At 51.9% G+C, this 25,213-nt stretch overlaps 3 protein-coding genes across 3 annotated transcripts; 1 reads left to right on the forward strand and 2 right to left on the reverse strand.

Annotated features, from left to right (window-relative positions):
• Positions 1-3,533: 3,533 nt before the first annotated feature.
• Positions 3,534-6,446, reverse strand: TGME49_219370 (hypothetical protein). Its single transcript, XM_018779842.1, has 2 exons — positions 4,626-6,446; positions 3,534-4,087 (listed from the first exon to the last, which is right to left on the reverse strand). Exons 1-2 carry the CDS (start codon positions 5,630-5,632, stop codon positions 3,874-3,876), a joined length of 1,221 nt encoding a protein of 406 aa, XP_018634803.1. The 5' UTR covers positions 5,633-6,446; the 3' UTR covers positions 3,534-3,873.
• Positions 6,447-8,448: 2,002 nt separating this feature from the next.
• GAP50 (acid phosphatase GAP50) lies at positions 8,449-13,125 on the reverse strand. The gene is made up of 4 exons (XM_002370655.2): positions 11,816-13,125; positions 10,615-10,922; positions 10,005-10,223; positions 8,449-9,689 (listed from the first exon to the last, which is right to left on the reverse strand). Exons 1-4 carry the CDS (start codon positions 12,402-12,404, stop codon positions 9,510-9,512), a joined length of 1,296 nt encoding a protein of 431 aa, XP_002370696.1. The 5' UTR covers positions 12,405-13,125; the 3' UTR covers positions 8,449-9,509.
• A 3,669-nt stretch (positions 13,126-16,794) lies between these two features.
• Positions 16,795-24,840, forward strand: TGME49_219310 (DnaK family protein). The gene is made up of 11 exons (XM_002370654.2): positions 16,795-17,702; positions 18,550-18,699; positions 18,936-19,158; positions 19,501-19,762; positions 20,192-20,382; positions 20,831-20,982; positions 21,385-21,703; positions 22,280-22,905; positions 23,349-23,462; positions 23,674-23,800; positions 24,199-24,840. Exons 1-11 carry the CDS (start codon positions 17,538-17,540, stop codon positions 24,324-24,326), a joined length of 2,457 nt encoding a protein of 818 aa, XP_002370695.1. The 5' UTR covers positions 16,795-17,537; the 3' UTR covers positions 24,327-24,840.
• The last annotated feature ends 373 nt before the right edge of the window (positions 24,841-25,213 follow it).

Genomic DNA, 25,213 nt, shown 5'->3' on the forward strand with positions numbered 1-25,213 from the left:
ACAGAAAAACAAATTATAAAATGTAATAATTCAAACATAATCAGCGTACTCAGAATGTGCAGTAGGAAATACTGTATTAATGAAATAACGGAATTTTCGTCTGAAACGACGCAGAACGGACTCGCGTCTGCAGAGCCTGTCGTGCGACGGAACCTGACTTGTTTGGTTTTGGAAAAGAACGAGTTGGTTGAAACGCTTTCAAGACGCGCACACATGCATTCGCTACGATTTCGAGTATGTGCAAGAGAAGGCGCATCACGCACAAGAGAGGTCTGAACTCTGAGCGCGAGAGCGAGAGTCCGTCTTTTTTCAAGGTCTTTTCGCTACTCCCTCAATTCGCCCCTCTCTCGGGAAGACGGCCTTCACATCATGGAAGCGAGATCCGGCTTTGCACAAGCACTGGGTGTTCTGTGGGCGAGAAGAGAAGTCCAAGATATGCAACAGTCAAAGTGGACAACCTGCTGGGTTCAAGATTAATTGGGAAGATCCTTTTCGTCTTGTTCGACCCGACGCGGTTCGTTCTTTCTTACGTAGTGTATCCGGGTCTTGCTCTTTTCTGCTTCCTCAGGCTGTAGTCTGTCCGGTGTCTGTCCAGTCCAGAGAAATCCGGGAGTACGCAGAAAGAGTGGCGACGGTGCTGCGCGAGAGTGTCGCGCCTTCAGGTTTTTCTGCAGAAAAAGAAGGGAGCGAGGACACCGCGACTGGCGTCTTTGTGGACCTGCGGCCTCTCCACCTCAACACGAAGCTCAAGTGAGTGTGGCGTCTCCTCTGGAGAAAAAACTCGGACTTTTCTGGGCGCGCATTCGCTTTCCTCTGCAGCTCTCGCAGCAGAGAGAGACGCGCTCGCTACCGCACTTGCCAGTTTTCAACTTCCTTCGACGCGTTTCTGTCGACGAATCTCACCTAGAGAGGAAATACGGAAAAGCGCTCTTCCCTCTTCAGCGGTTTTTCTGCCCAGGCGTTTCGCTCTTGTGGGGCTGGGGTATACGCACTTGAGGGGGCACTGGCATCCTTGCATACGTTCAAGTTCCCCTGTAAGATTATGTACCTGCATATATATATATATGTATACGTTTCTCCATAGGTGTAAACAGATATATATATATATATATATAGATATGTATATATATGGGTATGTATATGCATGTGTAGTCTCTGTGTGTACGCGTGTGCAAGCGGGTGTGTTTTGTTTGTTTTTGTCACGAGAAAAAGGAGGGTGGCTCGTTTGTCAGAGTGGTGAGAAAGAAGGCGCCTAAATCGGGACGGAGGATTTTTGCTGTTCCTTCGGTCAGTTTAGATCCAGTCTTGTGCGCCTGCGAAACTCGCTGTCTGTTCCTGCCGTCTCCACTGCTCTCTTTTTTTCAGAGACCTCCTAGGGCGCCGACGAATTCCACTGCTCTTCCTCGTCGGGCCGCGGGATGAAAAAGCCGGGAGAGTCACCGTGCTAACGCAGTGAGTGCCCTCTCGGATCCAGGTTCTCTCTCGAGTCAGGTGACAGCAGTTGAGAGGGCATTGTGAGATCGACTTAGCGGCAGAAGTCGGTCGCGAAAGCAAAACGGAGACAGTGAGAAGGCCGGGAGTGTGTTGACAGCGAGAAACGTGGAACTGGAAAAAGTCGTCAGACCCAACATGTTCGATGGGATGTATTTATTATAGCTGTCTCTCGACTCTCAGTCGAGACCGGAGTCCAGTGCCTGGAAACATGTCTGTTTGTGGCGTTCATGTAGTTGCATGAGTCAGTCATAAGAAGGGATCTCTCGAGGATCTGCAGCAGACGAACCTGTCGTCGCGCAAGGGGAACAGTGTTTCTTTCGCGTGTGTTCCATGCATCTCTCCAAGTGCAGATATTGACGGCCATATATTCCGCTGTATTTCCAACTGTGTGTATCTGTAGAATCGACGTAGAGGCACAGCACGTTCAGGTTTGGTTTGTGTTTACATTTGCACATGTGGATGTCGATTTTTTCAAATGCCTTTTGTGTCTTGTTTCCTCTGTTCAGAGAGTGGCGAACGAGCTCGAAGGACGCGGCGAGGGAAGAACGGGGACGATATCTTTCTCTTGACGAAGCTGCTCGGCTCTTTCGTGACTTGGCAAAGCCTGCGCTGTCTTTCAGCTCCTAAATCTCGAGGCGAGAAGTCTCGGCAGAAAAAGGAAGAACCAAGAGAGATGAAGGCCGTCTATCGCCTACCATGCTTGTGTTGTGCCTGTTTTCCAACGCTTCTCTCTGCTTTGCGCCTCGAGTGCATCTGCTCGTGGTCTGTGTTCTCTCTGTCTCCTTTTACACTTTCGTAGAACGAACCTTTGTGAAGGGCTGCGAAAGATCGAGCCTTGCTCGATCCAACTTGCAGAATGACCGGTGGAGTTGTTGGTGGAAAAGACGCAGTTTTGCGTCTTTTCCGAGAGAAACAAAACCTTTTTTCCGACCCCCACTGCCTCCTGGAGCTGAGGCACCTGGGGTCTCCCGACTTCACACGTTGAGACAAGGAAAAAAACCTTCTGTACAGATTATTCGGGCGTTGCATGCCTGCCTCGTGCTGGTCGGTCTCCTCTACCTGCGCAGCTCTCTTAGAGTCTCCGAAAGCACTACGCGTCAAAGAAGTTCCTAAAAATGCAGGCGGATGCAGACAGGGAGATCACACCCCTGCGATGCGCAACTGCTCGGCGTCAGTGAGTTCTAGCTTTGATATGCGGATGCGCAGGTCTGCGCAGGTGTCGATTCCTCTGTTGACAGCTTCTGTGAAAAAACGCCACAAGTGTGGCAATGTCCAGGTGTGGGGGTCGGTGCTAAAGTTGAAGCAAGACGCAGTGGAAGAACAGAGGAACATTAAAGCAGCGGCATCTGTCGAGCATGCTCAAGACTACACACAGGTGCCTTCTTTCCCCAGTGGCTCTCTTCGAAAGCCGGATGCCAACACAAAGACCGACTTCACATCTTCGGCATCTTTCACGATCGACTCCCGTATTTGGGAAAGCGCAAACTCACGTGTCTACCACCACCTCATCCACAACTGGGCCTACGCGTCAACACACCATGCACATATCCACAAATATATATATATATATATATATAAGTGGATGCCGGCATAATGTGTAGAAGCGCAAGCAGATGTATACATATATATATACATATATACATATATATATATATATAAATGCATGCAGTCATGTATACAGAAGCATAGAGACAAATATGTATTTGCATATACGTGCATGTGCAGGGTTATGTAGAGCCACGTCGGTTTGGAGTGTATGTTTGAGAGAGGCGTTTGTGTTGAAGATTTCAGAAGCACTCATGCGTGTATACCTGAACATGGAAAGGACTTTAAAGCCCGTGTTTTAACCTGCGAATAGAAGAAAACACCTGCCAAGAAAATGACGCAAGTGCAGGAGGCCTGTCTCTTTGGAGGGTCGCTTTTGCTCAACCTCTTTGTTTTCCGTTTATATGCTTTTCTTATCTTTTTCCTGGGACCTGGCTGCGTGTTCCACCACTCTCTGGGCGTCTTTCCGTGAGGAGAAAGAACCTATCTCTGGTCTGAAGCTCCCACAAATTCGAGGTTTCTTCTTTCTCCGCTTTCCGGTTCGACTCTTCGACTTTTTCCCTGAGTTCCTGACATGTCTCAGCTGTCTGGAGAAGTCCAGTGAGACACTTGCCTCGAGTGAAAGTGACTTTTTGCGTCAAGACTTAGATCGAAGAACCCTATGTGCGGAGGATCCACACACGTTGGTTTCCGGTTACCATCGTTCATGCGAACTAACGAGCAAGCATGAAGATCTTGCTTTCTTGTGTCTGTTGTCGCCACGGATTAGGTCACCGGAGGCAGCGCGTTCTTCTCTTCCCGCCTTGGCTGGAAAGGCGCAGATGTCCTGGACTCTTAGCCACACATTAGAGGGGCTTTGCGGGAGCATGCATTGTCTGTGCATCCATATTCTCTGCACATTCTTTTTTCACATCGCAGAGCGACGCCAGCAGCGCAGCTGCTTCGACACCCTGCAGTCACGAGCGGCCTCGTCGCCCGTCCTCCCACCCTTCCTCCACATCGCTCTTGGCAGTACGCGGCGTAGGCGCCTTCCTCTGCCGCCTCGCATCTGAAGGTTCGCAGAAAGCCACGGAAACGTGGTGCATTTCAAGACGAAAAGAACGACAAAAAGTGCGGATAGCTGCCAGAGGAACACCAGCACAAATGGTAGTTGCATGTGTAAGAGAAAAACTGCAGACGGTGGTGGGTCTAGTTGTAAGAGAAAAACAGAAGGAAATGGTGGACATGTTCATATCTGTCGAGGTGTAAATGCGCGTTCTCTTGTGTGGACTAAAATGGGTGAAGGCAAGTGAGTGGGTAGCACTCCAGGGAACATCTCGCGTGTCATTCTCCTCGAAGAAAGGAAAGGTTGAGAAGCGAAGAAGAACAAAACTAACGATTGGGTTACTGTCAACACGAAATTCACATCAAAGCGACAATGGCCAATGCCCACACACCCACACATACAGAAAAGATACATGTGTACACACAGATGCGTATATACACACCGCCTAGCCCTCGCTCAACACTATGTAATGCACGTGTACAAATAGACACATATATGTGAAGATGCATGTACATGTCTGCATCATTGCGTATGGACTTACGTAGGATTTTGTGAACAGTTTCCTCTTTGGCAGTCGGCGAGACAGTCCATGTCGCCCTTCCGGCAGTCGGAACAGCATTTTTGTTTGTTTCCGAAGAACCCGTTTCCATTTGGTCGAGTTCCGTTTCCGGAATTCGGCGTATATTCGGGGCGGTCGAATCGGTCGCGGTCGTTCCCGCCCAGCAACGCGCCGCCGCTCAGCAGGCTTCCGACGCCTCCGCCTCCTAGCAAATTTCCTCCCACGTTTCCTCCCAGTAAACTTCCGCCGGCATTTCCCCCCAGTAACGTACCTCCGACGTTTCCACCCAGCAAATTTCCTCCGAGGCCGCCACCCAAAACGTTGTCCAGCAGCGAATTCCCATTGCCATCGAGCAGTCCTTCTGGCTCTGCTGAAGAAGACGCAGACGCGTTCTGTTCACGCCGCGGAGAGGAGTAAAAAGAAGGGGATGCCAGGCCTACAGAGTTGAGAGCGGCTTGAGCGAGGGCAGGAACGTCTGGGGTGGGGAAGGGAGCTTGCGAGCGGAGAAGAGCAGAGACGTCCCCGACAGCGGTGAGTGCGTCGGTCGACAAGAGTCCAGGAACTCCGGAGGCTAAGGCAGCGAAACTCAGAGGCGTTGTGGATCGCGGAGAGGACAGCGCTGTCTCGCCGAGGACGGGACTGAGGAGAGAGGAAAAGCTTGGAGGAAACAAGGAAGCATCTGGTTGAGGCGAAGAAGTGCTACGTACAGAAGGCGCTTGTGGCAGCGAGGAAGAAGACTTGGGGCGTGGGGAGGAGCTAGGGCGCGAAACGGACTGTTTTGCTGGTTGAGAGGCGGCAGCGGCGACGGGGGTTCCTTGGGCCTTTTCTTCTTTTGCTCTGCGGAAGGGAGAGGCACTTGCGGTAGAAGTTTCCGGAGAAACAGTGAACGTTTCCGGGAGTGGAAAGGCGGTGGCTTTGGAGTCCACGCCGCGCAGACGGCGGGCCGTCACCGTCGTTTGGGGAAAGAAAGACTTCTGAAGACAAAACATAGAGTAACGCGTACTCTTTATGAAAAGCGAAGACTCTATTGAAACCACAATTCAACAATGATATGTGGGGATAGTCGGTGACGAGAAGGCGGCCTTTACCATTTTGTAACGGTTCTTCCACAACAAAGAGAGATGCACGTTTGTGAAACGCACATCGTGCGATAAGAGTACAGAGAGTTTGTTCGTTGTTCTGGAACGTGGATCTTCATGATTTGCTGTTGGCACAGAAAAAGGAATTGGGGAGACGCAAAGAACAGTAAAGAGTGGGATATACATCGGTGAAGCAAAGACAACAGTTGTCCCTAATCACAGAAAAGCAGCCAAGGAGTTATTTCACAAGACGTAGGAACACGGAAAAGCTGAAAAGAGATGGCTTGTAGCGAAAAACAGACACTTTCACCCAATTCGCAGTTCACGCATCAGTCGTAGAAGTCAGAGGGGAAGCAGCCAAGGGAAAGAGGTGTTTTCTACTTTTAGGATCTTGAAGGAACTAGGCAGAAGAAAGCGAGTTTTCCCACCCGCGACACGGCTTACTTTATGTACAGAGTACGACCATTTTGATCACAAATCTGCAGTCATCTTATATTCTGGTTGACTGACACTCTCTGAGACAGTTTATGAACGATTTCTGCTGAAAGAAATTACCTTTTCCACAAGAACGCGAGGGAGTTCGTCGGTTGTCTCAGAGAGCAGCGTCAACGCTGCGAAGAGCGGCACAGAAAACGAGAAACAGAGACCCCCGTTAAGAGCTGCTGAAACCTCTCTTTCTGTTTCATCGATTTAGTTGTGTGAAAATACGAGAGTAGCCATTCCGTGGAAACGGAACAAAGGTCGCAGACATCTCGGCAAGCGTTGGTTTCGTGTCGTTTCTCTTCTTTCTTTTTGTTTACCGTGTACTGCTTGTTTTAGTGTTAGAGTGGCTTTTCTGTAGCAGCCGACCCAAAGAAGTGACAGCCGTGTTTACGCAAAACTACGAACTCTTGTCAAGTTCCTTAGGTCTAGTAGTACATCACAGGGCGCTCGGTGTACACGTTTTCCAGTATAGTGTAAAACTTTGAGTAGACGCAAAGGCACCATGTAGTAGAACACGTCGGAATCAAGAAAACACTTTGCTAGCGCCATTTTGGCGAATTTCTTTGTGTACCGAGCCCAGCGGTCTCTCTTGCCTCTTGGCGCTCGATCAACTCACCATTCTCTGTCGGTCTTTTTAGCGTTGAGAAATTTGTGTTTTCTGCGTTTTTCTCGGCGCTCGCGAACAAAATGGTGTCGCTGATTCTGCCGCCACGCAAGCCGCCAGGTGATTTCAGTAAGCACACAAAGAGGAAGAGGGAAAGTTGGAAAGAAACGCCACAGAAAGTTCGACACGCCATTGTGTTGCCAGTGTCACGTATTCTCTGCCTCTCTCTACGCTTCGCTTAAACATAAATGTGTGCACGCATATCTCTTGCATACATCGATGTATATGGAAACATGCATGTATGCACGTGTATTTGGTTTCGCTGTTTCGAAGAGAAAGATGCGAGTGAAGAAGTCTCTAGTTGTTCCTTCAGAACGGGAAAACTGCTGCCGTCGCTCTTGCGTTTTCGTCCTCTGTCTGCTTGGCAGAAGAATTCCTGCGGCGTGCGCAGTTAAGAGCCAGAGAAGGAGGCGTCTTCAGCGAGGAGAGAATGGACAAACAAGCGTGAAAAAGCAGCCTGTCGCCTTCGAAACAGCAGTGGTGTACACGCCCACACAGCGAGATTCCACGAGGACCTAATCTCGCAAAAGCTTGCAAAGGAGAGCGTATGTTTGCGTCCTTACGCACCGTCGAACGAGAGAACACAAGCCACAGAGAGTCACTGACACACCTGCCGAGCATCCGACATCTACCTGTACTGACCAAAGGGATTTAGAAAGGAACATAAGCGAAAAACCCAACACACCGCCACAATTCTCGAGTGTTTAACTACCTTGGAAAAAGTGAGACAGACCTTTCGTTTCTCTCGGGGTGCGAACAAAAGCCGCTACTCTTGCCTTGCGATTTTGAGCCTGTGGATTTCCACGACGGAGTCGACAGGAGCTCTGCCAAAAGTTTTTGGCTGCGGAAGAAAAGCCAGAGAAACTGACAACAGCGGAACTAAGAAGGAAACCCAGTTACGTGGGATGAAGCACATACACACTGTGGGAAGGCCGATGGAACACAAAGGAATGTGACACACCTGTCGCCGCAAGGGACTTCAGAACTTCAGAACCGCTTTCACCGTTCTCTCGTCTTTCCATCTTCTCCCTGTATCGACTCGAAAACGAGTACAGAACGAAAGGTCTCCGCGTGCTAGTATCCACGCATGCTTGTGTGTGTATGTGTATATCAGTATCGTCCATGGAGGTTTCTTCCCCTGACTCATTGAACCGTGAAACTGGGAAAGCTGACCTAGGTTCCTGCTGTGATTGTTCACTGGCGCGAACAAAAGCGAGGCGGTTCTTCCTGGTTTTCCCCGTTTCCCCGTGCGTGCAGTGCGTCGCTTCTTGTTCGGTGCTGGGCCCGCTGGTCTGTAGGTTCTTTCTTTCCGGCAGGCTCACTCCTGGCGAAAGCGCGAAAGGAAAGGTGTACCGAGGATCCGCGTCTGTCTGTGTGGCCTGTTTCTCGTGTTTTGCTCAAAGTCTCTGTTATCGAGGAATCAGTTTGAGGAGAGCTGAGTGTGCATCCGCGTGTACGGCGCTTTTGCTGAGCAGATTTCTTCCGACATTTGCTGCCTCACGCGCATGTTTTGTTTTTTCTGTCTCTCTGTAGCGAGGTGCATGCTCCTCCTTTCGCGAAGAGCCGCGCGAACTCGGCTCGGGGTGTTTGGATTCGTTAACACACGAGTCGAGAGTTGTGAAAAAACACAGCGGGGAAAAAGACAACCGGGATGGCGATTCCCGTGCAAAGCGCACGACACATGGGGGTTTAGGGGCGGTTTGTCGAAGAGAAAAAGGAGCCGATCCCTCGTTTTTTCTTTTGAAAAAACATAAAGAGGTAACACAAGAAAAACAATGCAAAGGTCCCCACCAGACGAGGCCCCCCTCAACGGCAGACACAGGACGGCCTTTGCTGTCGCTAGCTGCAGGGTTTATGTCTCCTCTCTGAAGAGAGCAGCACCGCACTCCCTGAGGCGATCCGAGAGGTGTGTATACGGGACAAATAAGTAGAGAAGAGAGACCGAAATCTGACAAAGACGCCCTCTTCCTCAGAGAGAAGAGAACACTGAAAAGAATCTGACACCAGCGCATCTCTTTTCTACTCTACCTGATCCCACGGTGCGCGCCGTTCACGCGAAGACACACGTCCACGCGAAAGAGTCGCGAATACATCGGGACGACGGTAGTCACACACGCACATACGTAGATATATTTTCCTCTGGGATACGCCGTCTCGGCCGTCTGTGGGTCTACAAAGTATCCACACTGGTCTGCGCACAAAACTTATCGCTGTTCTCGCGGCGACAAACCCGCGTGTCGAATGTCTGTTCGGGTAGCTGCTTCACTTTTCTCAAAATGCATCGGAAACGTCCCTCCCCACAGGCTTTGCAGCTGTCGGAAGACCCCTGTGACTCTGCGTGGAATCGCAAGAGACACAAGGACCCCTCCCAGGTGCCGCTACCCTCCATATTTGTATCGGATGCAGCGGCTGTTCGTTTTCCTTGGAAACAAATCAGAAATGTGGAAAACGGCGCGCATTCTCAGAGGCCTTCGAAAGACCACGTGGAACGCATGTACCGCGTGCACCTCTGCATCTCAGGCTTCCATCCAGAGGGACGTCTCGAGGCACTTTGTCGCCCTTGCTACTCCGTCACTCCTCAAACGTACGCTTCGCCCGTCTGGATTCCTCTCCTGGGGTCCGCAGTTCCCTTTCCCCAATTTATTTCATGTAGCGAGAGAGACCGTTCGCGACAGAGAGCGACAAAAAGATGGTGGCGATGCACAAACCGATCGTTCCGACCACGCGGACGAAGACGTCGCGACCCGGCATCTTGCCCATCTCCGGAACGGGGTAGTAACGAACCTCAGGCAACTGACTGACGAAGTTGAAGGCATCGATCTGCAAAGGCAAGGCATCCGCGCAACAATTCGAAACGAGACTGCGTACAAAGCCTTAAAGGCATTCAGTTGCCGAGGCGATACAGTGAAGAAACAGGAACAAACGGTAAGAATTGAAGGCATCCCTTCTTTCAAAACAAACAATGGGGACTAGAGGCATCGCTTCTTCGGACCGACACAGCCGAAGAACAAGAAGAAAAAACACATTGTCGGTGCACGAGAACTCGGATGCGCATACGCCCGAAAGTCACCATCTAAGTCGACTCATCACAGCTTCACGCGTCGCATGTGAAGAGGAAATCTATCGGTTGCTTACGGATTTTCTCTCGGGGCGGTTCTTCAGAGGCTGCTTGTGAGTGTAGAGAGTCTCTCCTGTCGTTCCGCTGACGAGGCGTGTGACCAGACCCTCCGCCGTCAACTCGAAGAGGCAGAAACCGGTTTCGCCTGCGTAGTACAGGCTCCCAGAGTGCTTGACGATGGGGGATCCCGCGGCCTTGGAGCCGGCACCGCAGCTTACGTGGCTGATGTTGTCGTCCTGACAGAGAAAGTGGAGATGCGGGGGCGAAAAACTCACATAAACGTCAAGGAAAACTAAGGGATTCCAAAGAAACCGACTTGGCTAGACTCCTTCGTAGAAACGAAGTTTCTGAGGAACCCACGGTCACCCCATCCCGACGAACGGAGTTCCACGCTCTCTCCGAGCTTGTCCGTCTGTTCTCAGTTCAGTTTTCGTTTTTCACTGGGGCGAAGCTGCAGACCTATCTAGACGCTAGACGCTGCGTCGCCCTCCCCCACACGCTCTGCATCTTGAAATTTTCATGCTGAAGGCTGAAATACCACTTCACCACAAAAGCGTCTCTCGCTTGCGTCGGACCCAAACAGACACACGCGCGTCAGTGGACTCCCACCACGGGTTCTCGACTCACAGAGATGACTTCGAGGCTGAAGTCGTAGCCGGAGATGTACGCATCGACGTTCGCCTTCTTCAGCAGAGGCTGGAGGTAGTACTGGAGCATGGAGTCACCCTTGGAAGCGCCACTCGAGTAGACGGCGCGGTCAGCCACCACGATGATGTAGTCCAGAATCTTGGGAGCGAGCTCGAGGGTCTTCTCCAGGTCCGCCCAGGCGCGACTCGTCACGTTCGAGAACGGGAACGACGAAGACAGCACCCAGGTGTCAATGAAAATCATTCCCACACTCATGTCCTTGTGGCCAGAGTTGATGAATGCACCTCCTGCAAACGAACGCACGCGGAAAGGACGAAAGGGTCCTCCAGTAAAAAATCGAAAAGGATCAAATCGTCCATATGCCAGCTGGACGCTTGTGGAAAACACATCTACCGACATGATCCACGTACAGTGAGAGAAACGCAGATACGGACCACGGTGGAGAAAATAGCTCTGCTGTTTGAAATGCGAACAAAGAACAGAAGCCAACAGAAGAGTCCACGAGCGCATAAGAAACGAAGCTCGGAGGGTTCGTTCGCCTCCACACTGGTTGTGTCTTCCAACTTGACTACATCCGAGTCCACGTGTCTGCGCGTGCGAAGGTATATATATATATATATATATACGCATATATGAGATAGAGAAACGGAAGAAGGATTAGAGACGACACGAGCCCGGAAATAACATGAAAGTCCGTATGTCTGGTGTTACGCAGATGCGAAGACTTTAGAACGCCATCGTTCCCTCACAGGGAGCATTTGGGGCGCCAGACGGAACGCAAGAGCAGAATCGAGAGTCTGTAGCGAAGCAGAGGTGCGTGTGTGCGCCGAAATTCCACACTTCTCGCCGTTGGTTTTTGTAAACACATCCACATGTTTACCTTTGCACAAGCATTCACGTTTTGCCCGTTATACCTCTGTCTACGAATCTTGGATTTCTGTATCTTCTGGCTTCAAAACTCGCGCACAGCAGGGAATTCCACATGTGCTCCCCTTCCCAGCCTTTTCAAATTCACGCATATACCTCTCTCTCTCTATATGTATATATATATATATATATTCCTTCTTTCATTTATGTGTACCCGTCTACCAGCGTGTGCCCAGGTGTCGCCATGCGTCTGTTGCATTCTTTTCAGGCAGTTTTCGAACAACGTTTCTGATTCCGTCTCGTCTGCACCTACCGGTGTTTGCGGGAAAGTGCATGAGGTAGTGATACCACCAGTTCGGCAGAGTCCACTTGGGGTATCCGTGGTTTTCGGCGGCAGCGGCCTCAGTCGCGTCCGCTGGAGCGAGTTTTCCGTCCTTGATTTGTTCGCTGGTGACCGCATAGGTGAGCTCGGTGCGCAGGGCCTCAGAGGTGTAGTTTCTACTCCAGTCATCGACACCAAGAACGGTGAAAAAGGGCATCTTGAGCGCGCCGTTGGCGTCGCTGTACACATTCTCGAATTCGGATTGCCACCTGGTGTCGTTCAGGCTGGAAACTCCGCCGAGGAAGTTGGAGCCGGGCGATGCGATGAAGCTGATATGCTCGTTCGCAGCCACTTTCTTCAGCGTGTCTGCAACAGTCTTCTGGCCGTAGCTGCCGGAGCCCCAGTTGCCGAGACCGACGAACTTGAGCTGGGCGACAACGGCCGTGGGGGTGGCAAGGAAAACGGAGAAAACGCAGAGAGAAAAAACGGAGAAAAACGAAGAAAGTGCGCGGGATCGGCCGCTGTCGCCCGCAACGCGGGAAGAAGCCGCAGGGGCGGCCGCGACGGGGGCGCCTGCCATTTTGGAGTTGGCCGAGAGCAGGAAAACGGTTCCCGAAAATGTGGGCCCGAGGTGAGAGGCCGCAGAGACGGCGCCAGAGAAAACGGAAAAGGACTCTTGGAACTGGCGAGAAAAGTGGAAAGTATGCAGACGCGCGCGCGCGCGAGCTGGCTGCTGTACAGAGAGTGTAGCAGGTCTTCCACGTGAGAGAGCGCCCAGATGCGCAAATTCTACAACGCGCGCGGGACTGTCTTTCTCCAGCGATTTCTGTCTGCACCCGCTTTTCGCATAAAAAGAAGGCGCTGAGTGGGAGTCCCAAACTCGGCAGAAAATAAACAAAGTCGGCGAAATGCCGCTTCCGACGCGAAACAGAAAGGGACAAGAAATGCCAACCTCGAGAGCTAGAGACAGCGCCAGCCGACGGGCGAACGAAACAGAAATCGCGAGGACGCGCGCGTTTCGTCCACTTTTCCCGCAAGCGGCGCCTAACCGTCCAGGCTCTTCCCCCTGCGCGGAAGCCAGCGGGTTGTCTTGAACGCCGCAGAGAGAGATGGCATCGCCGCAAAGAAACTCGAAAAGCCGCGAAGCAAATGCGGCCGCGAAGAGATCGGAGCGAACCGCAAGGAAACAGAAAACGGAAAAGAGGGAAGCGGCTCGCTAGGTTTTCAGGCCAGCTCGTTTTTTTTTCAGGTGCAGAGCACGACCATGCGCAGTAGCCGACAGAGCTTCAACAGGGCGTCTGTTTCGAGGTCGTCTTTTTGTGGAAGCTGCCTGGATAGCCAACAAGCCTAGGGCGATATAAAGATACAAATTAAGGGACTTATAAAATGATTTGCCAGTCGATACTCTTTTGTAGCGTGGAGTACACACAGGTGGACGGATGCGAGGCCGCGGCGAATATCCGTAGAACCGTCAGGCTTTCTGTCGTTCCGTGCTGTAAATTCCTGGCTCGATTATGTCGCTAGAGTACAGGACCTGTTGCAACTTCTTTGCAAACTAGCATGTAGGAGAGAGGAACGAGTACGGAAACGAGAAGCAGAAACCCCACCTCCGGAAGAACGCCATTTGAACGGTGTGGCAAGTGCGGCGCAAGATAATTGCGTGCGCGACGTTTTCCGGTGTATATACACTGCAAATGCGTGAAAGAGCGTTTCCTGGTGCGTCAGTTCTTTGGTTCTACATGGCAACCAGGTGTCAGCCCTTTTTGCGCGAAGAGTTAAGTGTGTCGTTCAGGCACTGCGAATGCGGACGTGCACTCCCACAAGAGATGCTCAGTCTGAGTTTCCACAGATTTTCTGAAATCGAAATTACCACCCGATGTCTCTTTTACAGTTGCACACAGATTTCTTTGGTCTATCCAGATCGTTGGGGTCCAGACTCGGATCTTACTCGCGAAGTTTATTTCCTGACAACCGCAACGGTGAAACGGCTTTCAATGAACTGACTCGAACACTAATCGATATCGAATAACCTTAATGTCTCAATTTTAATGGTGAACTTAACTGGAGCCTAACGGATGCGCAGTACCCGTAATATCATCATTTCAGCCGGAGTGTGAATATATGGAGGTGCACTACATCGGTGTGTGCGTGTGTGTGGAGTGACAACAGAGCGGTCCACAACGTAGCCGTGCTGTGTGTGTGTCCTCATTCTTCTTGCCCGATGCGAGTATGCGCCAAGATATGATATGCCAGGGGTCTTACTTCCACTTCCAAAACCACCAATTTAGCACTGAAGGGTTGAGCTATCGGGAAGTCGTCGGGCTGCGCTTCAATTGACGCGAGATGAAAAAGAGTGCGTCGTGGAACGCTGATATTTTTGCTCACTATCGCCCTCGAAGACTGAAAAGAGAAACGCCTGCGGTAACAAAACAAAAGTTTCCGTTGGCCTGTCGGGAACCCACAATATAGAAGGGTACAAAACAGTTGCCATTCTCCGTACAATGTCCGCATTAGGAGCATAATGACTTTGCTAGGCCTTAAGTCGGATGACAGGGCACGCGATCCAAAACACATACATGCGCTGACTCATCAAGCATTGCTTCTCGCTCTTGTTTCGCAGTTGCTTGTGGTATGGCACTACATATACTAATCGAGAAGATCATACCACACACCCAGAAAGTCATTCATCTACTGGCGGCCTCGTCCCCTTGTAGCAACTGGATGAACGCTTCTTACGCCTGGTATGCACGTGCTTACCAATGCTTTGCCTCTCGTCAGATGGGACCCTGTTTTTGCTTGGTGAATCTTTTACAGCAGAAGAGTCCGACTTTTGCTACGCAGGGGTTCCACATGTTCAAGGATTAAAAAAAGACCTCTGTCGATTTCGTTTTCTGAAGTGGGATGGCAAGAAGATTAGCATAATACTAGAGCTCATCTCTCCATTTTCAGCAATACATTTCAAATAATTCCCTCTTTCCTCTGTTTTCTCAGGAGTGCTGGACAAACGAGTGTCCAGATGCCTGATCTGGCGGATTGCATTTTGAAGAAAGACGTGACGCATGTTTAGACCTGACAGACTAACGCCTACTGTTGTCTGCGCCAACACGTTTCTCTTCTGGACTGATTGCGGGATAAACCCTTCACTTCTGTTAGCAGATCCTCATCTTCCGGTTTGAGTACTGAGGAGACGATTCCGCTTCGACGTGGGTCAAAGTACCACTTTCTGTCAAAATACACACATGCCCTCCACAATCTCTACGAAGTCTTAAAACGCGCTGTCTTTGTGTCGTTCATCGCATGCAGTACGCTATTTGATCACATCTCACACGCAGAGAAGAAGACGAAGCCCTGTAGACTGAGGATGGGGAAAGCATACACGATAACTCCTACTGGCACAGACTCTCCCCGTTGACCTCTCGTAGTGTCTGACAGCGCTGTGGTGCACGGGCGCAGTTTCGTTGGGATCCAAACGAACCCGTTAACACTTTGGAGATTCTATTCAGTATGAAATTCTCTTGCTTGTTTTTTCCCAGTCTTTCATATGCCCCAGGAAAAGCACAAGGACCACACCTATCGGTAGTTAGTTCTGTCAGACTGGTTTTACAAAATGTTCTCCAGAGGTCGAGCCCCAATAGTGCACGTGTCTGTCAAACTATCCCGATAACAACATGGTGGAGACGTCCGATGTGCGTACGCGTTTTTTTCTTTCCCCGTTGTGTACTTCGAATAATCTCACAGATCTCGTAGTGATTCAAAACACTCTAATCACGTACTACTTGTCGAGTGCAACATCAGTCGGTCACTCAGTCAATAGGATCCAGGAGTTGCGGAAAAACATCCTTGTGCAGGTAATTCATGCAATTTATGTGATACAGTAAGACAGCCTGTGCGAAGTCGATGCAATGCAGTTGATGGTGAACCAGTTGCTGAGTGAACCTTTTAATTACGACGACATTTGTGTCGATACATTAGTTCTCGGCTTTTTTTTCACTCAAGACCACTGTTGGAAGCGAGTTCTCTCCGCATATCGCACAGGCCCTACTGACAGGAGGAACGAGTGCGTCGCATAGTTCGTTCTCGGATGCCTGTTGAAAGCAGAAACTTGATCACCATCCCCTGCTACTCATTTTTGGTACAGTTCTGAAAGTGGCAATCAAGCTGTAGGAGCATTGAGCTGGAGTCGTGCGCGCCGCAGGCCATTCACTAACCGGCGGTTGCTCGCTACTTGCGAGCCCACCAGTAATATCGTCCTCGTATATCACTCCTCGCTCTACAGAAGTGAAGGAGCGCCGTACTCTGAACCGCCACGGAGCTCTCGAAAAGGACAGAACTCCTATCGAAAGTTTCAGAATCTAGCGGGTCTTGGACTTCGTCCAGTTCTGTGGTCCGGAAGGGTGATATGCGGCTGCGTGTGGGTGGAGGCGGTTCTGGGTGTCTACCGCCGCTGAGCGTCCCCCGGAAGTTAGTTGAAAGTGTTTGTCTGGGCGTTTCTTGTCCTTTACGAGTCACTTGGCCTGGCAAAGTTCAGGAATTGCAGCTTCCCTGCACACAGCCCTTTGCCGTTCCCCAGCGAGCAACGCGATTGCGTGTATCTCAGGTGCACAAATATACCCGAGGAGCGCCGCGCGGCCGGGAGCACCGGAGCTTCGTCGCTCGTGTTTCTTTCCCTATTCGGAGGTGAATTTGCGCGCATTGAAGACCACGAAGCCTGCGACAGTCACGTGTGTCAGTGGGGAGTGTGTGTCGCGCGAAAACAGAGAGAATTTGCTGCGAGAAAGGCCAAGCTCGCAGGGGCGAAGAGCCGTGGTGTTCACTGACGAAGAGGCGCACAGCGCGGGGCGGCACCGCACTCGGTGCGCACAGCGTCACGCGAGAGTCGCACCGTTCCCTTCTTTTTCTCCGAGAAAGGGATGAGAAGGCGCGCGAATTCCTCGGCCACTCTGCCTTGAGGCGTACGTGATTTCCGTGTTCTCTTCTCTCCCGTTTCCAGCGTGTCGGTCGACTTCTGATCCTGCCAGGTCTCTGCCGCAGACGCGTTTGCTTGCACCCCGCACTGAGAGCCTGTTCGTCCTGGGGGGCGTGTAGGTGGACGACGTATACGAGCTGAAGAGACGAGGTTACAACGGCGCAGAAGAAAGCGCGTCCGCGGTTGTTTTTCTCGACTTGCGAAGGCTTCTTTCTTCACCACAGACTCGCCTTCATTTCTCCTTCCTTCCTGCGCGCCTCCGTCGGCTCAACGCAAGCAGCCACTGCTTCACCTTTTTTCTGCCCTTCTTGAGAGCGCGCCGCACACACGCGTTTTTTCTTCGCGATCGGGGACGCGGTACAGTTCCGTCTTCTTTGCATCTCGTTCCTCCTCTGCGCGTCTCCTTTTCCTCATCTCCAGTGTCTCTTGGCGTCGTCCCTTTTCTCACGGTTCGCGTTTCCTCTCTTGCCTCTTTTTTTTCGCCGTGTCCAAGCGCGCGCAGTGCACCGACTTGCCGCGACTCTTCGCCGTCGGTGCCTCTGTGTGTCGCGCCTTCGCCTCGCTTTCCAGACTCTTTCCGTTGTGTGCGTCTCTTCTCTCCACGCTTTCCTCGTCCTCTCCTCTCTTCTGGACCTGCCGCATTCGCCAGGGCCGTCTGTCTCTCCTTCGCCTCGCACTCTCGGCCGCCGCGCCTCCCTGTCTCCGCCTTCCTCCTCCATCTTCCTCGCCGCGTCCAGTGCATGCAAAATGGCGGTCATCGGCATCGACCTCGGAAGCCTGAACAGCGTCATGGCGACGGTCCAGCGCGGGACTGTCTCCGTCGTGACGACTGAACTCTCTGACCGCGTCACACCTTCTCTTGTCGGATTTACAGAGGACCGCAGACTGATGGGTGACCATGCCCTTGCGCAGGTAATGGAGCACACAAGCCTCCACCGGACAACACCACAGGGGATAGAACACCCTGCAGGAGAAAGGAATGGGGCCTCTTTGAGGAGGTTTTCGTCGCTTCCGGTTCATTCTTGCGTTTCTCCTACCCGAAGGAAAAAGATGTTCCCTCCCTTCTCTCGTCCAGGAGGCGCATGCGCTACTCCCGTACTCTCTTCCCTTCTCAGAAAGAACCACTTTGCTTTTCCGCTGCAGACAAGAGCCCATACCTCTCAGGAGAGTGTGCGTTTCTCTGTCCGGATGTTCCGACTTTCCTTGCTTCTTTGGTTTGGTCGAGGTCGTGTCGAACGTCTCGAAGACCGTTCCCTCCACTCTCTCTCTGCTTGATGCCTGCTGTTCTCTCTCGTCTCTGTTCCCTCCTTTTTCCTCTCCCTCTGTTTCGTTTCTTCTGTCTTTTTCTTTCTGTGGCCGCATCCGGGCGCTTGGATGTCCCTGCGTCGGCGGTGACTGCGTAGGCGTCTCCCCGCAGTTTCTGCAACATGAAAGATTGCTCCGTTTCTGATTTCCTTTGCATATCTGTGGCTCGCTTCTGGTCTTCCCTCTTTCGTCCGTATCTATCTCTGGACAGTCCTTCACTAGAGGACTCAAAAAAGACAGTCCACCGCTACGCATGCATTCGTCAAGAGCTCCCAGGAAAGGTGCAGTTCGTACAGCAGCGAGTTGGGACCGCGCGTGCGTCGAAGCTGAGGCTCGGTCCTTTGTGGATTTCTGCAATTGTGTGACGATTGTATGCCTCCCCGTTCGCACTGTGCAAGGTTGCGCCGGCAAGGTCTCATCTCCGGTGTTCTGGGCGCTGCGTTCGTGCGTCCAGATGAAGAGCAACGCAAAGAATACCTGCCGATACTTCAAGAACATCTTGGGCGAGGTGTTTGACGCCTCCAACTCGCACTTGAAGAAGGAAATGGAGCTTTCCTTGAACAACATGGCTGCAGTCTCTCCGAATAACGTCATGGGCTATCGCGTAAGTTTGGATGTGCTCTGCTCTCGCTTCGCAGTCTCCCCGTCACCCAGATGCCACAGCTCGTTCTGCAGTCGCCGTGGATCTCCAACTCTGCCTTGCTTCTCTCTCCCTTCTTTTCTCCTTCTCTCCTTCTCTCCTTCTTTCCTCTCTCTCAATTGCCTTCCCGTCTGCACTGCGGACGCTTCTTTGGGCATCCAGTGTGCGTCGACTTCGTCTCTCTGTGCATCTTTCTTCAGGTCCAGTATCGCGGGAAGGAGGTCGAGTTTTCTGCGGAGAGAGTCGCGGCTGCGTTTCTAACCAAGTTGCGCCAAGTGGCTGAGAGCAGCTTGCAGAAGCCGGTCAGCGAGGTAGTCATCGCCTGTCCGCCCTGGTGCCGCGACGCGAATCGCTCGGCGCTTCTCGACGCCGCGCAAATCGCAGGCCTCAAGTGTCTGCGCATCATCTCCGACATGGCCGCAAGTACGAACAAAGCGAAAACATGAGTCAAGGCGAAAAGAGACTCTTCAGAGAGAGAGAGTGCGAAACGCGAAACACCCCCGCTCTCGTGCCGCGTCCTCTACACAGCTCAAACGTCTCTGCCTGAAAGTACCGAGACCTTTCATGCAGAGCGAGCATCCAAATCTCGATGCCAGTTACATGCATACTTGCATACATGCATATATGTGTATATGTATATATGTATATGCATGTAGAGCTGTGTATGTGTAAGGGTACATGTGTGCATGTATCTGCACCCTTTCGATGTTCATGTCAGCGGCAGAGTGGCTCTGAATGGAAATCGTTTCTGTCTGTGTTTCGCAGCTTGTCTGGACTACGGCATGTACAGACGCCAGCACTTTGCTGCGGACCGTCCACACATCGTAGCCTTCGTCGGCGTTGGACATTCGTCGACGTCTGCATGCATCGCGGCTTTCTGGGCGGACCGCCTGCGCATCCTCGCGGAAGTATCGGACTGCGAGTTGGGAGGTCGCGACATGGACTACGAAATCATGAAGCACTTTGCCTCTGCGTTTGAAAAGAAGACGAAAATGAATCCTCTCTCGAGCCTCAAAGCGCGCCTGAAGTAGGAACACAGCAGACGCTGAGTTGTTTTTTCGATGTGCTCCGAACACTATGCGAGAAGGCTTTTGTGTGCCTCCAGATGCGTCGTCTGTCTGCAGAAGTTCTGTGGATATGCGTCTTTGTGGGGTGTACACAGATATACATAGATATACGTTAACAGAACACGAGGGGGCGGGGCCTGTTTTCGAAGATGGTCGTTGATCGTGGGTGTACCTGCGTTGGGTGCGGACTTGCGATCGTGTCTTGCATGCGGTTCTTACTTGCTGCGCTCGTGGACTTGCATGTCATTCATGTATGGGAACGATCAGGTGGAGGTGCCTTTACCAGGCGCGGTGGGGCAGATCGAGCATCAGGAGACAGACAGGAGATGCTGGTGGGCGTCGCTGGTAGTGCCTGGAAGCCGAGAAACTTGTTCTTCTTTTCCTTTTAGGTTGGAGGACCAGGCGAACAAGGCGAAGAAGATTCTGTCGGCCAACTCCGAAACTTCTTTCCACGTCGAGTGTTTGATGGAAGATGAAGACTGCTCTGGACTCCTCACCCGTGAAGTGTTCGAAGAACTGTGCAGCAAAACGCTGGTGCCCAGAATGGAAACTCTTCTCCAGTCTCTCCTCACCAAGAGCGGTACGCAGCAACTAAGACGCATCACTTGCATCTAGACACTCACTGCTGCTCTACCTCGACAGCTGTTTAGTATATACTCTTCCACATATACATATACATACATATATATATATATATATGTATGTCTGTAGGCATATATGTATAGGTGCATATGCATGCGTATGTGGCGGTGTGTGTTCGGCTGTACGTCAAGATTTTGCGCGCGCATCTCCACGTTGTTGCATGCGTAGAAGCCGTATATATAGTTGCGCTTGAGCGTTTTGGACTGAGGGTATCGACAGAAGAAACAAAGGGAACTGTGGACTCGAGAGAACCGCTGTTGGGCATCTTGCAGAGAAGTTGAGGACGGCGTGAGGTATCCGTTTTCCTCCGGATTTTTTTCAACTTTTTAGAAGAAAGTCTCAGAGAGAAAACGTCTCTTTCGTCGGTGCAATCGCCTCCTTTACAGGCTTGAAGAAGGAAGACTTGTTCAGCGTGGAAATCGTCGGTGGAGGCACACGAATCCCTTGGGTGCAGAAATGCATTTCGAACGCTTTCGGTCTCGAACTCTCGCGAACTCTCGCTGCCGACGAGACCGTCGCAAGAGGCTGTGCCTTGCAGGTGAGAAAAAATTCCTTTTTTTTTGCACTTCTCTACGAATGGCTTCCAACACTCGAACGCGCACTGGTATGGATACAACTACACACACCTGTATATATTTATGCATGCTCGCATGTGATTGTATATATATATATATATATATAGGTCGAGGTATCTCGTCAAGATATAGAGATGTCTCTTCGTCTGCGAATCTGGGAATGTCTGTCAAGCGGCACATAAACTCATATTTATATATATATATATATACTTTTGAATACCTTTGCACATATGTGTATACGTACACACACACCCATATATATATATATATATATATATATGTATGTATAGTTGTACATTTATTTGGAAGATTGGTTTGTGTGTAGGTGTCCACGTCTGTGGTTCTCTTGAAATTGGGTTTTTCAGGCTGCCATGGCGTCTGCGAGCTTCAAGGTTAAGGAGTACGGCTTCGGCGAGAGGACGTTGTTTCCGATTTGCCTGACGTGGACAGACGGAGACAGTCCAGTGAAAGTACAGCCGCTGTCGGCTTCGGGGCATCCGTTGGAGGCGGAGAGCGGTCTTGAGACCCTCCAGCACGAGACGCCCGCGGGAGAGCAGTGCATCTTGATCCCCGCAGGCAGCGACACAAACACAATTCGAAAGATCACTTTCCTCCGCAGCGGCCCGTTCACGCTCAAGGCGCAGTACGCCGACCTCCCGGCCGGAGCTCCTGAGGCGCAACTCGGTACGATAGAAAGCGTTTTTTGGGGAGTGTACTCACGGCGAGCTGGACGACAGGTTTCGAGCGTGGAGGACGTTGTTTACCGGACTCCAGGACTACTGTGTTAACGGAGCAGAGTTGAGGTGACCATGACACTAGAAAGAGAACCAGTGGAACTTTTGTGTCGTGCTACCAAAAATCGATCATCGGGGCATCTGGGAGCCTTCTGGACACGACGGGTTCGAGCGACCAAGGCCCCTTCAGCTGTACATACACTCCCGAGACCGCACCGCGTGGACAGACAAGAGACGGGAGACAGCGATATACAGGACGAAGGCTACAGAGTGAAGGGATGCCGTCAAGCGACGACATACAAACACAGGTTTTCACTTGGAACTTCGAGGCTGCTTCCAAAGCCCCCCCCCATCCACCCTTTTCCCCTTCCTTTCTTCTCCCATCCCTTCTGCTTCGTTCAACGGCCCTCCCCTCGATGATTTTATGTGCTCACATTAGTATAACTCAAATCGGATAAACAGAGACCCCCCATTTGCCTGTTTGGCCCGTTTCTCCTGCTCTGTTTGCACGTTCTGTTCCGTTCAGATGCCTGTCATGTATCCCTGCCGCCGGCGGCGGAGCCCCAGGAGATCCAGGTGTTCGTCCACTTGAATTTTTTCGGTCTTCTTCGATTCGCGCGGGTGTGCGTGAAGCAGCGACGAGAAGAAGAGAAGACCGTAGAGGCTCCCGAGGTCGCGCAGGGCGGCGAGGAGACAGCCGGAGCAGAGACGGCGCCTGAAGTGAGGAAACTGGTCAGAGTCGTGAAGGTCGATGTGCCGTACCAAGTCCAGGAGGCGCCGGGCCGGCCGACGACTCTGCAGCTCCGAGACTTCCGTGAGGACGAACTGAACATGGACAACGAGGACCGCCTGACACGGGAGAAGATGGATCGTCTGAACGAGTTGGAGTCGTACCTCTACGCGCTGCGCGACGACATCTCCGGGAAGATGCGAGACTTCGCGACGCCCGAGGAGCGAGCAGAAATTGAGGCGCTTCTGGAGTCCTCGCAGCAGTGGGTAGACGACGCTCTGGTGGACATTTCCACCGTCGCCAAGAGTGCGGTCGTCGCGAAACTCGAGGAACTCCAGGCTGTCGGAGGAAAAGTCTCGCGCCGGTTCGAAGAGTACTCCGGCAGACAAGAAGCCCAGCAACTGCTGCATGCTGCAGTCTCGGTAAGTGACGGGCAAGGAGGAGGAGTAGAGAGAAGAGGAGGCGGGGAGAACTTGAGAGCGAACGCAGGGACCGGGGGCGGGGATGGGAGCTGCGCAGTCAACTCTGAAGAGGGCGGGGCGTATGCATGCAAAGTTCCGCGGTCAAGGTACACCCGCGAAGGGGATGTGCGAAGCGGTTGTTTGGGGAAACAAGGCGGAGCGAGACGTTCAGAGTTCGCGCTTTCGAATTTTCACAAAAATCATCGTGGTCGTCTCGCGGTGCGAAAGAGTTTGAAACTGGACAAGATGCGGTCGGTCTTCTCGGGGTGTCTGGCTCTAACGTTTTTCCGAGTGGGTGCGAGCTGTCGTCGCTCGTTGCCTTCGCTTGAGTTCCCATCGCCGGCTTTCCAACGGACCTCGAAGCGGGCGTCTTCTCTGCTGTCACGCATGTTCGGCGTTTTCAGGAGAGCCGGGTGGCAGCGCAGAGCCAAGACGAGGCGTACGCCCATATCCCCGTCGAGGAGAAACGAAAGGTGATGGACATGGCAAACGAAACAGAAGCCTGGCTCTCAGAAATGGTAAGGTTTTTCCTCCATCTCTTTTCTTCCTCTTCCTCTCTTCTTCTTCTTTCCTTTGGTGTGACTTCTTGCCTTCGCTTTTTTCCTCGCTTTCTGTCCCCTTCTCTTCGTCCGTCTGTGTTTTTCTCGGTTCTCGCGTTTGTTCTCCTCTCTCCTGTCCCGCGGCTTCTGACTGGTTTGGACATGCGCCTGTTGCGTCTCTTCTTTGCAGATGGCGAAGCAGAGCGGCCTACCGCCTCACGTGGATCCAATCGTGACGGTTCTGGACATGCACAACAAGCGCGATGCTCTGTTGCGATTCACCCAAAAGGTTTTCTCTGCGCCTCGTCCGAAGCCAGGTTCGTATTCAAGAGTGGAACCGAGAACTCTCTTCCTGCCTCGAATCAACTGCATCGAACGCCTCTGAAGAGACACCCCAGCGCGCGCGAATGGCCAGCTCCCGTGCTTTTCTCCATACATCTCCACGCCTGTGGTCCGATACACAGAGAATACTCAAGTGTATGTATATATATATATATTACATAGAAGTATAAACCACAGAAAAGTATGGAGCGATGTGGTGTCTCCTGTTGAGAGATCCCCTAGAGCTAGACGTATACACCGGGTGCGTCGCACCAAAAAGAAATCACACAAAACGACGGATTTAGGTCGCGTCTCCCTCTCTCTCTTTACATAGATATTTGTTGTTGCATGCGCATCTGTATGTCTGTGTGTCCACTCCTGTGGTTTGTTTCAGCGGCTCCGCCGGCCTCAGAGCAGCCTGCCCCTCAGGAGGACGTGAACATGAACGAAGGCGAACAGGCCTTGCCCGAGGCTGAGAACGCGGCGCCCGTAGGCGAGCCTCAGCCTCAGCAGGCAGCCTGAAGGCGAGGAAACACTGGAGAGTAAACTTTCGGGAGAGACAGAGGGAAGACTCGCGAATCTCGCAAGGCAACACAGTACCCAGGATATAGAAACTGTCTCCAGTTATGAGGTACAACAAAAGGGAGGGACGAGAATACCAGGGAGACCGTGAAGCTGAGCACCGACGATGAGAAGCGGACGGACGGCTCTTCTCGTGCGTCTTCTGGGGCGCCGAGTGCGGGCGTCTCCGAGTGTTTGTACACCCCAAAATAATTTTTCGTTTTCGCGCATCATCAGACCCGCAACATCTACTTTTTTCTCGTCTTGATACTTCCTGCGAATGATGAATCCTGTACATGTGCTGCATGTCTATCTGTCTGCATACATGTGTATTGAGAACTCCGTATACACGCGTCCGAGACCGCCGTCTGGGGCGGCGCCGGGTGCCGTACGTACACCCGGAGTGGCCGTCCTTCTCGAACACAGTGTCTGTGTGATGTGCAGCACATCGGAAATAAAGGACTGAGGAAATGGCTTTCTTTCTGCGGCGTTTCTGGGCACTCACACGGCACATCTTTTGCGGACCAAACGCAGAGACCGGCCTTTTGTCCAGTCTCTGCGTTTGGTGATGACCTCTCGAGGCGAACATAGAAGTCGCGACAGCGCGCATCTTAAAAAACCGAGACAACCGAGCCCCGAACGAGAGAGACCAGAGAACGACGGGAAGCTGTGGAACTGTAGGTAGACAGCAACGAAGAAGCTGATGAGTCGGCGCATGCAGCCACCGGAGACAGCGACGTCCGATAGGAGACTGAACGCACACATCGAACACAGAAAACAGAACTGGAAATACGAGAGTCCATTTCAGAAAGCGCGAAGCCTGTGTGGTTTTCGCGAAAGAATAAACC

This window comes from Toxoplasma gondii, chromosome XII (assembly GCF_000006565.2).
Source record: "Toxoplasma gondii ME49 chromosome XII, whole genome shotgun sequence".
NCBI lineage: Eukaryota > Apicomplexa > Conoidasida > Eucoccidiorida > Sarcocystidae > Toxoplasma > Toxoplasma gondii.

Coding starts and splice junctions, on each gene's coding strand:
- TGME49_219310 (XM_002370654.2), top strand. CDS start 17,538: ATGGCGGTCATCGGCATCGACCTCGGAAGCCTGAACAGCGTCATGGCG. Junction 19,159..19,500: donor CATCTCCGACATGGCCGCAA/GTACGAACAAAG, acceptor TGTGTTTCGCAG/CTTGTCTGGACTACGGCATG. Junction 23,801..24,198: donor TGCGCCTCGTCCGAAGCCAG/GTTCGTATTCAA, acceptor GGTTTGTTTCAG/CGGCTCCGCCGGCCTCAGAG.
- GAP50 (XM_002370655.2), bottom strand. CDS start 12,404: ATGGCAGGCGCCCCCGTCGCGGCCGCCCCTGCGGCTTCTTCCCGCGTT. Junction 10,224..10,614: donor TCAGCCTCGAAGTCATCTCT/GTGAGTCGAGAA, acceptor TTTCTCTGTCAG/GACGACAACATCAGCCACGT. Junction 9,690..10,004: donor ACCGCCCCGAGAGAAAATCC/GTAAGCAACCGA, acceptor TTGCCTTTGCAG/ATCGATGCCTTCAACTTCGT.
- TGME49_219370 (XM_018779842.1), bottom strand. CDS start 5,632: ATGTTTTGTCTTCAGAAGTCTTTCTTTCCCCAAACGACGGTGACGGCC. Junction 4,088..4,625: donor AACTGTTCACAAAATCCTAC/GTAAGTCCATAC, acceptor GCGAACCTTCAG/ATGCGAGGCGGCAGAGGAAG.